This window comes from Gadus macrocephalus, chromosome 17 (assembly GCF_031168955.1).
Source record: "Gadus macrocephalus chromosome 17, ASM3116895v1".
Taxonomy (NCBI): Eukaryota; Metazoa; Chordata; class Actinopteri; order Gadiformes; family Gadidae; genus Gadus; species Gadus macrocephalus.
Window position 1 is genome coordinate 7,064,550 of NC_082398.1, and position 15,557 is coordinate 7,080,106.

General features: G+C 47.2%; 2 protein-coding genes across 3 annotated transcripts in view; one reads left to right on the forward strand and one right to left on the reverse strand.

Moving 5' to 3' along the window:
* LOC132475489 (phosphofurin acidic cluster sorting protein 1-like) overlaps positions 1 to 15,533 on the forward strand; it is a 40,234-nt gene extending 24,701 nt beyond the window's left edge. Inside the window, 16 exon segments of the mRNA XM_060076654.1 lie at positions 11 to 154; positions 1,233 to 1,393; positions 3,213 to 3,309; positions 4,286 to 4,369; positions 4,662 to 4,783; positions 5,614 to 5,854; positions 6,147 to 6,253; positions 6,839 to 6,993; positions 7,220 to 7,333; positions 8,081 to 8,183; positions 8,588 to 8,630; positions 8,731 to 8,773; positions 9,149 to 9,290; positions 10,148 to 10,386; positions 10,758 to 10,877; positions 11,323 to 15,533. Coding sequence (XP_059932637.1) covers positions 11 to 154; positions 1,233 to 1,393; positions 3,213 to 3,309; positions 4,286 to 4,369; positions 4,662 to 4,783; positions 5,614 to 5,854; positions 6,147 to 6,253; positions 6,839 to 6,993; positions 7,220 to 7,333; positions 8,081 to 8,183; positions 8,588 to 8,630; positions 8,731 to 8,773; positions 9,149 to 9,290; positions 10,148 to 10,386; positions 10,758 to 10,877; positions 11,323 to 11,441 — 2,034 coding nt within the window. The 3' untranslated portion in view covers positions 11,442 to 15,533.
* The window catches only part of LOC132475485 (uncharacterized), a 207,291-nt gene that overhangs the window by 87,737 nt on the left and 103,997 nt on the right, over positions 1 to 15,557 (reverse strand). The gene's annotated exons all lie outside the window — the stretch shown is intronic.

Consider the following 15,557-nt stretch of genomic DNA (forward strand, 5'->3'; position numbering starts at 1 on the left):
CATAACTCAGCCACCCTCATAGTTGCGCAAACACAAACTCACTCACAGTCCCGGGCTCCACTCCCTTGACCCGTGTGTGTGATTCTCCTTCCAGCAACCCAACATCAAGCAGAAGTTTGTTGCCCTACTGAAGAGGTTCAAAGTGACCGATGAGGTAGGCCACTCTTTCCCTGTCTCTATGTTGCTCTCTATCCCTCTCTTGTTCGCTCTTGCTCTCACCCTCTCTATGTATGTCTCTCTCTCTCCCTCTCGTTCGCTCTCTCTCTCTCATTCACTTACTCTAGCTCGCTCTTGCTCTCATTCTTTTACTCTCCATCTCGGTTTTACTCCCCGCTCCCCCCCCAAATTTTTTCTCTCTCTCTCAATCTATTGCTTTCACACCCCTCTTTCATATGTCCCGTCTTCCCACCTTCGCTCTCTCGCTCTTTCGCTCTCTCTCATGGTTGTGTTCTCAGAGGTGTGGGCAGAAGAAGTGACAAAGGCAGCTCGCACTTTGACACTGTACGGGTGGGCTTAAAAACAAAACAAGTGCATGTGAGGGGTGTAGGTGCCAGCGCTGTGTTGCCCCCAAAAAAGTGTGCGTCTGTTTGGTTTCGGTGGATAGAAGCCAGCCGCCCTCATATTGTTATGGTTTCTATTTTAATCTGCGGCATTTCGTGCCAAAACGAATGCCGGCTCAAATTATACATCAGTGCCTCTGAAAAGCCTGGTTATGCTACGATACGTTTTGCTATATTTATTTACCAGGAGCGCGTGTCTGTGCTCTGATAACTTCTGACAAACCAATCTTTGCTTTTGTTCCTTATCTTTGCTGTTAATGCTGCTGACACACACACACACACACATGTACAAGCACACACACAATCACACAGATACACAAGCTAATTAAGAAAATGACTTCCGCGGGAAACAAACAAACAAAGCACTTCTCCTATTTCCTTTTGGACGGCGGGCAATCTTTGTTTACACCGCCAGTGTTCCTAGTGCCTCTAATGACATCATCACAGTTTCAGTTGTAATTATCATTAACCCTCGGAGCATCTACTACTGCGACTACCAGCCTACCTACTACTATAACACTACAGCTTCTGTTGTCACTACCGGGAGTGCTACAGGAGTTGGCTACAGATTTGCACTGTCAGAAAACGTACCACTCCCATCGGCCCTGCTGCTGTTGGGATTTAAACTGACTCTGATTCTACCCCCTCCGGCCCCCCCTGCCCGGTGCTTAGGTGGGCTTTGGCCTGGAGCACGTGTCCCGGGAGCAGATCCAGGAGGTGGAGGAGGACCTGGACGAGCTCTATGACAGCCTGGAGATGTACAACCCCAGCGACAGCGGGCCAGAGATGGACGAGACCGACAGCATCCTCAGCACGCCCAAGCCCAAGCTGAGGTATGCTAACGCAAAGCTAGGGTACGCTAACCAAGAGCCCAAGCTGAGGTATGCCAACGCAAAGCTAGGGTACGCTAACTCAAAACCCAAGCAAAGGTATGCTAGCGCCTAACGCAAACTGGGGTACTCAAATCCTAATCCCAAGCTAAGGTATGCTAACGCAAGCTAAGGTACGCTAACCCAAAACCCAAGCTTGGGTATGCTAACGCAAGATAGCTTATGCTAACGCTAGCTAGGGTATGCTAACCCGAAACCCAATCTAAGGTACTTTTACCCAAATCTAAGGTACGCTATGCCATTAACCCAAACCCCATGCTATGTTACACTAAGCCCAATTCAAGACTCAAACTCAAATGCAAGCTAGGCATGTTTCTCCAAACCTCAAGATGAGGTACGCTAACCCAGTCCCAATCGTATGGTATACTGACCAAACCCAAATTAAAGATCATCTGCTTGGCCCTCCCGTAATTAAAACGTGGGCAAAGTACGAAGCAAATCGACGTAGTCTCGTGAAGACTATATATGTTGTGCAGCTTAGAACAAAAGCCAGACTCAATTCAGTTCCTTAAAGTGCCAGCCACACCAAGATACTGAAGGGGCATCACAAGGGGAATGCACCACGTGACACGCCAGCGCACTGGAAGCCTTCAGATTCACAGCCCTGTGCACAATGACATCTTGACAGCTGATGGACCACCCCATGCTGCTCTGAGTCAGGGTGCCATTAGGTGCTGCCCTAATGGTCACGCAATGCGCGTCGCACCGTTTGATACAAGCTTACTTCGCTTTTTTTTAGCACTTTGCTGTTAAGAGCCAAGACAATCCTTTTCCTCTTTCAATGAGCACATGTTGTGATTTAATGCAAAAAATGTACCTGCACGCGACCCTTCAAGGTATGCTAGCCCAAACCTCAAGCTAAGGTACGCCAGCCAAAACCCCAAGCTAAGATATGCTAACACCCACTCTATGCTAAGTTATGCTCACATAACAAGCGCTGAGTTTTGCTAACTATTGATTTTTAGTTTTCCAGAACCACTATGTTATTGGAGATATAATGAGGTTTAACAACACAGGGGCCTTTTTAAAGCAGAATCCACTGGGGTTCTGTACGAACATGGCAAGTAAGAAATGACACAGCAAGAATTGCCACATTTCACGTTATAATATAGGACAACTGAAATGCCAGTGCTCAGTCCCACACAGATGAATGCACATACACGCACACACACGCACTCTCGCATTCACTGCCCGTCTGCCAACACCCTTCATGTGCAGGAAGTGGGAGATACACCTAAACACACACACAAGCACTCACACATAAAGATTACTAGCACAGTATTCAAAAGGCTATTTTAATATTGAGGACTCTTGACCTGCTCCATTTGCGTCTAAGGTTAAAACGTCTAAAGTTAGTCTGCCCTCTGGTGGACAATATGAGTTACTGCTACCACCTGAAGACTTGTATTATTTTAAAAGCATAGCATGCATACAAATAAAAATATATATATTTTGACCGGAATTTCCAATACCGAATCCTCCAGGTAAAAGACGTTGTTATAAGACTGAATCCAATTTGATATTTACATATGCTCTAAGAATGGTGACTCATCCCTACCCTCGGTGAATCGCAATTGATACATTCTCTGTTATTAATCAGAATATATTCTGACCGTCATCAGAATAAAGTCATTAAAAAAGAATGCTCCATTTTGAAAGTCTGAAGGAGAGCTTCTGTCTGTCGCTCAAACTGGTCTGAGCGAAAGCGTGTGGTGCAAGGAACGGTTGAATAGTCCCACTTTAACGACGGTCTTGCTTCCAGGCCGTTCTTCGAGGGGATGTCCCAGTCGAGCTCCCAGACGGAGATCGGCAGCCTGAACAGCAAGGGCAGCCTGGGGCGGGACGGCACCTTCAGCCCGGTACCACCAGCACGCACATACTACACACAACCACACAATCACGCACAGGCATACATACACATACATCTATGCACTTGTGTGTGTGTGCATGCCATTTGGTGGATGTTTTATGCTATGGTAATACCATAGCATACACTTTATATAATCCCACAGAAAGAGTCCTTTTTATGTTGCAATGATAAAAACATTTCAATGTGGCGATGTTAGGGGTTTGATGCCCACATAAAAAGTCATTTTTATGTGGGCATTATTATTTTTTTTATACCAAATTCGTTTTTTTTTCTTTGTCAGAAATCCTTGTTTATTTTGACAATACACAATCAATACTAATCGATCATCGATCAACACCGGTGCACAAACCGCACACATAGATGACAATGTAGTCAGGCAGCGGCTATAGCAACTGTGGCTGCTGCGCTGCCTCTCTGATCCTCTGGGTGTGGGAGCTTTCCGACATGAAAGAAGTGTTATATTTTTAGGAAGAACGTGACACAACATCACCCAACATTGCGTAACACCTGCCCTTGTGAACCTAAGGGGGGCGGGTTCGGCGATCTAAAGAATGTGTACTGACTGTCGGCCAAGGGCGCCCCGGGGGGAGGGTGTTTTCACTTTTTAAAGAGCCTCCATGGCGGCGATGTGATATCTGCTCAGTCGATGTGAAACCGCTTTAGCTGTGTGGAGTCTATGGCCCCCTCTCTCATCTTCACCCTGGGGGGGGGGGGGGGGGGTCGACCTTCACCCTAGGGGGGGATATCCTTGTCTTTTCTTCCTATTACAACCTTCAAATCCGTTTCAGTTATTGAGGGACTTAATAACAAAACTATATAAAAAAACATATACACGTATACAAAACACAACGGACTGCGATCCCTCCGGGGCGGGGAGGCGGTCTCCTGACAGTGGCACGTTAATGCCCCCCCCCCCCCCCCCAGGGTGTTATGGTTACGGGGTGATTGATGTCTGGTTCCTCCAGCAGGGGGAGCCAGTGCCCATGGAGAAGATGAAGCCCTCCCGCAGCCGCAACCTGGACGAGGCCCAGGCCGAGAGCAACACACTGGTACCCCCTACCCTCCCTGTGTGTGTGTGTGGGGGGGGGGGATACCAGTTCAGTTATTATACTAGTAATGCAATAGATGCACATCGATTTGTATTTATTTAAGTGTGTGTGGGGGGAATAATACATATAGAATATAATTTTATAAAGTTTAATGAACTGAATTGTATGTGATGCGAAGTAACGTATTATTACAATACATACAGAGAATATTTGTGTCATTATATATCTACATCATTATATATCTACATCATTATATATCGACACTGAAAGAAATGTGTGTGTTTGTGCACAGGAGCTGAGCGACCAGGAAATGGTAGCCGAGGTGGGCCCCTCCATTACGGTGTCCGTGGCGGAGAAACCCCGTACGCCCATGAAGATCAGCAAGAACGAGAACCAGCCCATGCCGTCCCCAAGGTAACCAACTCCCCCCCCCCCCCCTTTCCCCCTGTTCCAGAATGTCAGGCAGATTCCCAACTGGGATTACTGAGTACAACTTCCGTTACGTCTTCTGTTACTATACAATTAAAATGACTCTTTAGCTACTCTTTTGATTTGTGAACACAATAAAGTTCTTATTATAAAATATGTAAGGGATAATGTATAGAACGCCGGTCATTATCGAGAAAATAAGCCCCGACAGGGCGAACAGGACACCGACGCGCAGCGGAGGTGTCTTGCCTCGCCATGAAGGGGCTTATTTTTCGATAATGACCGGCAAAGTTCTATACATTATCCCGCTTATTACACGGCTACTTCCCAAAACGAAACAATTTATTTACAATGTATTTGTTACCAGCATTCATAGTGTTGATCAGCAGAGAAATAGTCCGCCCAAGACGTTGACGTCGTCGCTTAGCAACCGACAGCGCTTGGGTTGATACATATCCCGCTTATTACATTGACAAGTTACCGGACTACGTGCGGAGTGATACCAAAGGCAAAAAGTCCTTTTGTTTACCTTGACAGCGGTCATTATTCATCCGTTGCCAATGAATTATCCAAAAATAATTGACCGCCGGAAGTTGTGAAGTGCCCATGCAAGTGAACGGAACGTTGAAAAGACCCGTGTAATAAATTATTATAATGTATATTTTTTAAGAAACATGGCTTTAAAGCACTTGAGATATCTTTAATGCTAACACAACTTCTCCTCACTTGTCGCTTTGGACAAAAGCAAATTAAAAGATGACCAATTTTGATGAAACATCACTGATGGTCTACTGACTCCGCCTTCCTCATCTCAGGCTGGATGGAAGCCACACCCCCAGGCAGAAGCGCGGGGCCACGCCCATGAAGGAGAGGCAGCTGTCCAAGCCGCTCAGCGAGAGGACCAACAGCACAGACTCTGAGCGGTCCCCCGAGCTGGGGCAGAGCGCGCCGGTCCTGAGGAAGGCGGTGTACGACCAGCTGAACCAGATCCTGTCCTCGGACTCGGCCCTCCCAGAAACACTGATCCTGGTCAACGGGACGGGCTGGCAGGGACAGGTAGTGTGTCTGTGTGTGTGTTCCAGTGTTAAATAGCTGTGTGCGTCTGTTCCCCTCCACTCTTCAGTGGCTTGTATTTGACACCCACCGGCATGTGTTGCGTGAGGTTTTCTAAACGGGGTCGTCCCAGTGGGAAATCAACTCAACCAAGAGCCTCGGGTTCCACAATACTAATGGCTTCATTACAAACACTAGCGTACATAGGTCCTCTATCGAATTAGAAGTCAGCCTCCTGACTGTGGTGTGTGTGTGTGTGTGTGTGTGTGTGTGTGTGTGTGTGTGCGCCCTGCAGTACGTGGCCGAGCAGCTCCAGATCGGCAGGCAGCCGGTGGTCTGCACGTGTTCGGCGGCAGAGATCCAGGCGGTCCTCTCCGCGCTGCTCACGCGCATCCAGAAGTTGTGAGTCTCTCTCGCTCTCGCTCTCGCTCTCGCTCTTCCCCAACCCGCCCCGCGTTAATTCTCCACCAATCACCGCCACTCCACCATCTGGTTTCAGTCCAAATGTTTTGACATCTCTCTCTTGCCTCCCCTTTCCGCCTCTACTCTCGTCTCTTCTCCCTCCTCTCCCCTTTCCTCTCTCCCCTCCAGTTGTGACTGTAACTCGTCCTCTCTCCCCTCCAGTTGTGACTGTAACTCGTCCTCTCTCCCCTCCAGTTGTGACTGTAACTCGTCCTCTCTCCCCTCCAGTTGTGACTGTAACTCGTCCTCTCTCCCCTCCAGTTGTGACTGTAACTCGTCCTCTCTCCCCTCCAGTTGTGACTGTAACTCGTCCTCTCTCCCCTCCAGTTGTGACTGTAACTCGTCCTCTCTCCCCTCCAGTTGTGACTGTAACTCGTCCTCTCTCCCCTCCAGTTGTGACTGTAACTCGTCCTCTCTCCCCTCCAGTTGTGACTGTAACTCGTCCTCTCTCCCCTCCAGTTGTGACTGTAACTCGTCCTCTCTCCCCTCCAGTTGTGACTGTAACTCGTCCTCTCTCCCCTCCAGTTGTAACTGTAACTCGTCCATGCCGCGGGCGGTGAAGGTGGCGGCGGTGGGCAGCCAGAGTTACCTGGGCGCCATCCTGCAGTTCTTTGTCACCCAGCTGGCCAACAAGACGTCCGATTGGCTCAGCCACATGAAGTTCCTGGTGGTGCCGCTGGGTAAGAGAGGCTCTTCCTTTCTTTGTCCTTTTCTTTTCTTTCATTCCTCCTTATATTTTGTCTTTCTCCATTTTATTATTTATTCCTCACTTTGCTGGCCTCCTTTTAAATGCCCTTTCCTCCTTTTTTAATTTTTTGTTCCTTTTCTCTCCTTTCTTCCCTCCCTCCCTCCCTCCCTCCCTCCCTCCCTCCCTCCTTCGATCTCCACCCCCCGCCTCCTCAACAGGTTCCCACCCCGTCGCCAAGCACCTGGGCGCCCTCGACAACCGCTACAACGCGGCCTTCCTGGACACGGCGTGGCGGGAGATGTTCAACCGATCTGAGCCCCCTCCTCCCTCAGGTACCCCAGAGAGAGGCCCTGGATCAGGGGGCCATCGTAGGACACACGCAGGGGTCGCTTGTATCACTAATTATGGACCCGCTGCTTTAATGTACACAAATCCGGGGAGAGTACCGGAAGTAACCAAGTCGTTAAGGAAGGTCTTATTTTAATGCACATGCCAAAAATAAGTTATTCATCATGTCAAGCATTTTTATACGTTTGCAATTTACGTCTGTACAAAACAAGTTGTAAATGCACTGAATTTATTTCAACAATGGCTGCCAACATGAACCCAAATATAACGATAAAGCCGTATATCATTGGTGGGTGACTGTGTGTGTGTGTGTGTGTGTGTGTGGGTCTGCAGACCAGCTGTATAGAGAGACGTATAGTATATATGAAGAGAGCAAGGTGTGTATGTGTGTGTCTGTGTCAGATGGATGCTACGGGGAGGATAGAGAGACATGCAGTATATATGAAGAGAGAGGTGTGTGTGTGTGTGTGTGTGTGTGTGTGTGTGTGTGTGTGTGTGTGTGTGTGTGTGTGTGTGTGTGTGTGTGTGTGTGTGTGTGTGTGTGTGTGTGTGTGTGTGTGTGTGTGTGTGTGTGCCGACCGGATGGATGATAGAGGGACATGCGGTATATATGAAGCCAGAGAGGGGGTTGACTCTGGTGTGTGTGTGTGTCGACCAGCTGGATGGATGATAGAGGGACATGCGGTATATATGAAGACAGAGGGGGTTGACTCTGTTGTGTGTGTGTGCAGACCAGCTGGACGTCGCGGGGAGGATTGCCCAGTACGTGGGTGGAGCCACGGTGACTCACCAGCTTCCTATCGCGGAGGCCATGCTCACCTGCAAACACAGGACGTGAGTGTGCACGTACAAACACACACATTTCACAAACACACACACAGAATGTCATGCACCAGATAATGTGAGACGCTCTCTGTTGCAAGCCAGTACAAACAGGAAACCGCGCTGGAACCAATGTCAGCACGTGCTCTGTTCTTGTGTACCATAAAAATGTCCCTTCTCCCCCATCCATCAGAATGGGATTATAGCCCATATGTTGTGCTTATATGCATTGTTTCGAGAGTATTATTATCAATTGTAATGGTTGATCTTAATTAGCATAATAATTAATTAGCATAACAACGATGTTGACTGCAAAGTAATAGTGGTGTATGAAAACTCAATGAAATACTTATTATTGATTATGATTAAAGCCTATTCATAATAATGATGAGCGGTTGCGTTCTCTTCCCTCGCAGGCGTGATGAGGACTCCTACCAGAAGTTTATTCCTTTCATCGGGGTAAGTGCATCGGCCTCCGTATTTATTTACTTTAAAAAATAGCCATTCAAGCACTGTGTCGATCCGTGGCAATATAACACATCTATTTAATGGATCACAGGTGGTGAAAGTGGGCCTCATCGAGTCCGGCCCCTCTCCGATAGGTAAGTGTGTTTGCAATGATTAAAGGGGACATATTATGCCACCAGGTGTGAGTGTGGTGAACCATTACAAGCCGTTCAGTTAATCTGCCTCTTCTGACATCACAAGTGGGTGTGTCCTCCTAGATGTATAATGGGTAGATGAGGAACGTTTGCTACAGGTAGACAGATCTATCCAACACACATCTATGTGGACCCGCCCCCTTGTGATGAAGAGGCATATTTTCCAAACGACGTGTAGCGGCTAATCACACTCAACACCTGGTGGTATAATATGTCACCTTTTAATGAAAAGCAAACTGCATTGCGAGTTCAAGGGGAAACTGGTGACTGCGAGTGTGAACACGTTTTCTGACCCACGTCTCGGTGTCCGTCCAGGCGACGCGGAGGAGGGCGTGGCCGTGAGCCTGGCCGTCCCCTCCACCTCCCCCCCCACCAACACCTCCCCCTCTGGGGCCATCAAGGAGGCGGCAACTCCCCCCTCCTCCCCCTCCATGGGGTCCGTGCTGACGGTGCAGGGGTGAGGCTATTGTTTATTTATTTATCTATTACATGGGGTAGCTTGGTGGTTAAGGGCCGGTTGTTCCTTGTTGAAGCCACGCCCTTAACGCACTGGTGTAGCTCGTTAAGGTGCGTTGAAGCAGCAACATGGGCTGGATGTTGGTTAGTAGCAGCTGTTTGTCTTTACTGGTGCATTGGCTGAAGAAAAAAATGGAACGCGCCCCTAATTAGCTTGATTTCATAATGTTTAGTTGGCCAAACGGCTCCATGCACAGCAACTGAAGCTGCGGTACAAGATGTACATTTCGTACCCTTCGCTCCCACAACTGTCGTAGGCTTGTTGTGGAACTGGCTCACTGGGTGACGAGTGTCGGGGGAATTCGGACGCTAATTAAACGCCTAACATCCGTCTGTGTGACGCATGTCGTCGCCTGAGCAGGCTGGCACAAGTCAGATCTCAGCCCACAGCACCATGTAGTGCATCGCAGGAGATAGCACGGTCAGTTCTACACTGCAATCAAGTTGTATTATGGAGGCAAAGGCAGTAGTTCAGGAGGTAGAGCGGGTTGGCTGGTAACCGCAAGGTTCGAGTGTCGAGGTGTCCCTGAGCAAGGCACCTCACCCTAACTGCTCTCGACGAGCTGGCTGTCGCCTGGCGTGGCTGACTCCGCCATTGGTGTGTGAATGTGTGCATTAATAGTCGAATGTCAAGCAATATTGTGAAGCACTTTGGATAAAAACAAAATATAAATGCAGTCAATTGACCATTCCTTTGTGCAGTTATATTAGGCACGAGCTGACCAATCCGAACAGAGCCTAGGTTCAAACCACAACCCCCAATCCCCCCCCCCCCCAACCACTTCCTGTGTCCCCCAGAAGCCCCAGCATGTCCCACGGCGTGGATGCCATCGGGCTGCAGGTGGACTACTGGCTGGCCTCGCTGGCGGAGAAGCGGCGGGAGGGGGAGCGGCGCGACACGGGCTGCAAGAACACCCTGAAGAGCGCCTTCCGAGCCCTGCAGGTCAGCCGGCTGCCAGGAGGGGGCGGCGTGGAGCCACAGGCGCACGTCAGCACCATGGCCATGACGGTGGTCACCAAGGAGAAGAACAAGAAAGGTGGGTGGTTCTTTATTATAACCGCTGTGTTGATCAAATAGGGTTGAGAAAGTGTGTTGAGATTCAGCAGGAAGGGCAACCGCTAGAGCAGGTGTCGTGCATGAGACTTGTTATGGGCTGGCTGCTTTTATGCAGCACTGAGCTTTGTACTATGATTAGGCCTCTGTGAAAAGGGTAGATAGAAACCATTATGGATTGATAAAAGGGGGACAGAGATGGCGGTGAAATATCTTTATAGCATTTGTCTTTCTCTCGGTTTCTCTTGCTGTTGAATTCAAAATAGTATTATTTATCGTTCGTTCGAGTGCCATTGCTGTGCTGTAACTGTTTTGGTCGAGTTTGACTGGTCCTCCCTCTGTGTTGTCCTGCAGTGCCTACCATCTTCCTGGGGAAGAAGCCCAAGGAGAAGGACCTGGACTCCAAGAGCCAGATGATCGAGGGCATCAGCCGGCTCATCTGTTCCGCCAAGCAGCAGCAGACCATCCTGAAAGGTAACCCGGAGCCACGCTCTAACACGCGGCGGCCATCTTTGTCGTTTTTTTTCTTCTACTCTATCAAAGTTACCGTCCCCTATTATACCAGATGGATGCTTTGTTTCTAGGTGTCCTTTAACCTTAACTATCCTATCTGATGGGGTACTTGTATTTGTTTATATGTGAAGCTAAATGCAGCCATATTTGAGGCGCCCCGGTGGCTTACCGTGTAGAGCGCGTACCATGTAGGCTCAGTCCTGATAGCAGTGACCCGGGTTAGAATCCTGCCGGTTGTCATTTGCTGAAGGTCCTTCTCCCTCTCTTCCATACCGTCCTCTCTATCTCACTCCATAATAAAGCATAGAAATGCAAAAGTATATCCTTAACTATGGCCATACTTATAGTGAGTTGGTTGAACTGAGGCCAGATTCATCAAGCTCTTCCTCTTTCGCGTCCTCCCCAGTATCCATCGACGGCGTGGAGTGGAACGACGTCAAGTTCTTCCAGCTGGCCGCACAGTGGCCCACCCACGTCAAGTACATCCCCGTCGGACTCTATGGCTACAGCAAGCCCCCCTCCTAGGGGTCTGCGTCCATCACGACCTCGGACCCCCCCCCCCCCCCTCAACCCGGACCCAGCCCGACTCGACCTCATGACCTCCTCCCCCCCCCCCCTCCGTGTGCGGAAGCCTAACCCTTCAACCCCGCCAAGGCCCTTGAGCAATGCAACGTCATTCAGACGCAGGTCTCGTTCGTTGGGTTTGTTGTCGTTTTTTGTGTGCGTTTGTTTCTTCTACTGTTTGCTCATTTATTCTCCAAGACGCACAGAAGGGAGAGATAGGGAGTGTGTTTTTTTGGGGGGGTGCATTGCTACTACTAGTCACTTTATTACGTGTGTGCATGCGTGTGTGTGTGAGTGTGCGAGTTTATGTGTGTGTGCGTGAGTGTGTGGCCATGTACACGTGAATGTTAATTGACAAATGAATGTGGGCGTGTGTATGTGTTAATTAGGGGCTTACATATTGGCACAGCTTTCCTTCTATACCTGCTCATTAGCTACTGATCCATGACACCCCCAAAAGCATGAAGACTACAAACTATTGTACTCTTAACCCACCCCTGATACCCCTGTTCCTAAATCACTTAACCATTGACCCTGACCTTGATGGTTTCAAATCTATAAAACTGCCCCGAAACCAGAAGACCGAAACTCAAACCATGCATGTTTAGACATCCCGTCTATGCCACTTGTGTGCCAGAAAAACAACAACAACAACAACAATATGAAAAACAGGGCTACCGCTTTAGCATGCGACGGATAGCTTACAAAAAACGTTTACCAATGAAGGCTGGTAGCATGCGATGCTGACGTCTGACCTTGTTTCATACAGATGTGCCCATCAGTTTGCTTAGAATTGAAGGGCTTCCGTTGTTGCAAAAAGCATTTCTGATGCCTTATTGCGTCTGGGTCTCTATGATCATGCATAATGTACCTTGGGAACCAGCCCCTCCCCTTTAATCCTGCGTCGGGGCGTGTCATCCAAAACGAGCACACTGGAAAGAACTCTGGTGCCAAGTTGCACTTCATTGTCTTATTTTCTATGCACTTTTTTTTCTCAATAACAAACCGGCATGTAGTCCCTCCCTACTCTCCTGTTGCGCTTAATTGAGCTCATCCGGGGGTTAGCTCCCGCCCAACTGCAGCTAATCCTGAGAAAATACCAAGGGAAACATTAGGATTTGGTTCAAAGACCAAAATTGTTCACCAGTGATTTCGACCAGAATCTACTGAAACAGAAGGACGCTAACTCCATTACTAGCTTGTCCCCCCCCCTCCCCCTCCTCCGCCACTGAGAACTGCCTTGATTGTGTGTATCTGTGGATGCCCTCAACCCCTCCATATATTAAAGCACAATGTAATCAGTCTGCTGGCCCTCCCCTCCCCTCCCCAAAGGAGCTGCAACAGCCAGTTCAACTCTTTTTAATAGTGAATCGTCGTGGTCTCGGGTCATAATCTGATCTTCATGTTTTACTGTAAAAATGTACCAGTGATGCAAACTATCCGCCATTACGTAATTTCCTAGGATCCATCCTGTCTGAAAAAAACGAAAAAGAACATACATTTAAGACCGCTTTTATTTATTGTGCTTTTGACCCAAATCCACAATACGTAATGTAGATTGTTATATGGTGATCAGTGCGTGTACAGTACCTGGTGTGTGTGTGTGTGTGTGTGTGTGTGTGTGTGTGTGTGTGTGTGTGTGTGTGTGTGTGTGTGTGTGTGTGTGTGTGTGTGTGTGTGTGTGTGTGTGTGTGTGTGTGTGTGTGTGTGTGTGTGTTCGGTAAATTGAAATCCAAAATAAGAAAAATACTTTCTTTTTTTACCATGGGCCAATTTTTACCAGTGTGTCAACGTGGTTGTTAATATTACAATGTCGTCTATATTAGATTAGGCCTGCGACGTCGACAATGGTGCACCAATGTTTACTCTGGCCTGGCACCGGGCCAATTCATTGAACCCCAATGAGCTGTACGTTCAACTGAAATCTTGAGTAACAGTCAACTTTAATAATCAAGTAACCTGATCACACTGAACCCAAATGACAACAGCTTCATCTTTAGAAAATGTGGCTATGGTGCAAAATAGAAGTTGGTTTTTCTGTGTGAGAGTTATGATTATTATTATTATTGTTGGTGTTTTAAAAAAAGAGCAGGAACTTTCCAGACTAGGATAGCTCTGGTTTGTGTATTTGCATAGCAACACTCCTCGTCAGAGTAGGTATTAAGGACACAAGTTTTAATAGTATTAATGCAATTGCCTTGATTGTTACAGGTTTGTTTGTTCATTCGTTTTCGAATTGGACATTTTTATTTTCCTCTTATGTCAACGTAACAGTGTTACAGTTATTTTAACTCGAATACCACATGTCTGCCCGGTTTTTACTTTGGCCATTTCTCAATTCATCGTATCCTTGTATACTATTGGGATGTTTAAAGCCTCTTCTGGCTAAAGGTGAAAGCATTTCTTTCGACTATTTAAATTTCATTTCATAGTTAAAATGGGTGTAAACAATGTTGCTTGATAAAATAAGTTATTTAGAAAGCTGCAGCATTCTCTTATTGTTCTGGGAGCATGCTCTGTATCTGCAATGTTTTCGGTAAAACTGGGCGGTCTCAAGTTTACGAACCATTTGTGAACTTGAAATCATCACGCTACCCTCCTGTGATCGATGGAGAGGGAGGGGTCTGCGCAACACCGCGCAGCGCAATCGGGAAGATTTGATAAAACATTCAGCATCATTAAAAGAATATCGACTTGCACCATGTAGGGTTTTAAAACTAATTGATGGTATATCTGTACTTATATGTGTAAGCATTACTTTATCTGAAACAAAATGCTCTCTGCTAGTTGTTAACCTCATTATTGTCCAGATGTGATTCTAATGTGGTTCAATGTGGTTCCAAATCAATCTGGCTGGAGACAGCCGATGGATGTGGAGATGTACGTGTCTCATACACCTCACCATGCCAAGTTTATACATGATGTTATGTCACCCAAGATGACGAAGGGTTGTGTGTGTGTGACGTACCTATGATTTGTGAGCGTTTTAAGGGGGTGAATACTCGCAAAATCAACCGCCTGAAGTGACTGGTGTTCACACTGGTGTTCTCTCCTAACATTGACCGGGTCAATGTTAGGAGAGACCAGATCATTCCCCACCTTTGTCCCAACCCTTCATATATTCGGAGTCTCTCTTTTAAACTTACGATGCATTTTTTTATTTTTCCATTACCGAACTTTAGGATCCACTGGCTGTATGTGTGTTTGGGTGTGCGTGTGTGCGTGTGGAAATCTCACGTTAGTTACTGTGTGTTGACGTGTGCGCCGTTTACCTCTACCTGTGTTGACTCCGTGTTCGTGAAATGAAACCCTGACGTCGGTCGTTGCCTCGCTTTTCCGATGTCCGTACTACTCGTTGCTTAGGTTTAGAAGTGTATGTTCAAGCCGATTTGATCTAACAGTGGCCTTTTCTCTCTCTCTCCACTGTCCTCGGATACGTTGTCACTCACACACTCACACGGTGACACACACACTTATACACTTTCTTCCAAAGTCTTCTCCCAGGATTCCACAAGCTTAGCCTTCTCCACATATTTTTTTAAAAGCCCTCTTTATCTTTCCTTATCTCTCTCACACACACACACACACACACACACACACACACACACACACACACACACACACACACACACACACACACACACACACACACACACACACACACACACACACACACACTACTACTACTATAATAACACACATAATTCTATAAATTTCAAGGAAAGAAATGCATAGCAGTTGTCTGTGTATCCAACTGTGTAGGTGGAGTGCATTTAAACAATTCTAAGCTTGTGGAATTGGAAAGTATTTTGCACACGTCATTGTTTTCCTCTGTCTTCAGCATTTTGCCTTCAATGACTATAAGTAATAATAATAAACTGTAATGCCTGTACATATCTGAATAGTTCTTGTTATATTGTATTCTAGTTGGTTTTCTTCATGTGTTTTGTAGTACGGCTTTTTCATGATTTAAGTTGTCAATCAAACATGTGGAATGAAAGGTGGAATTATTAATTGTTTTGTTTGTTTTTTAATAAAAAACAAAGATCATCATATTTAGTTCTTCCTTTGTGATTT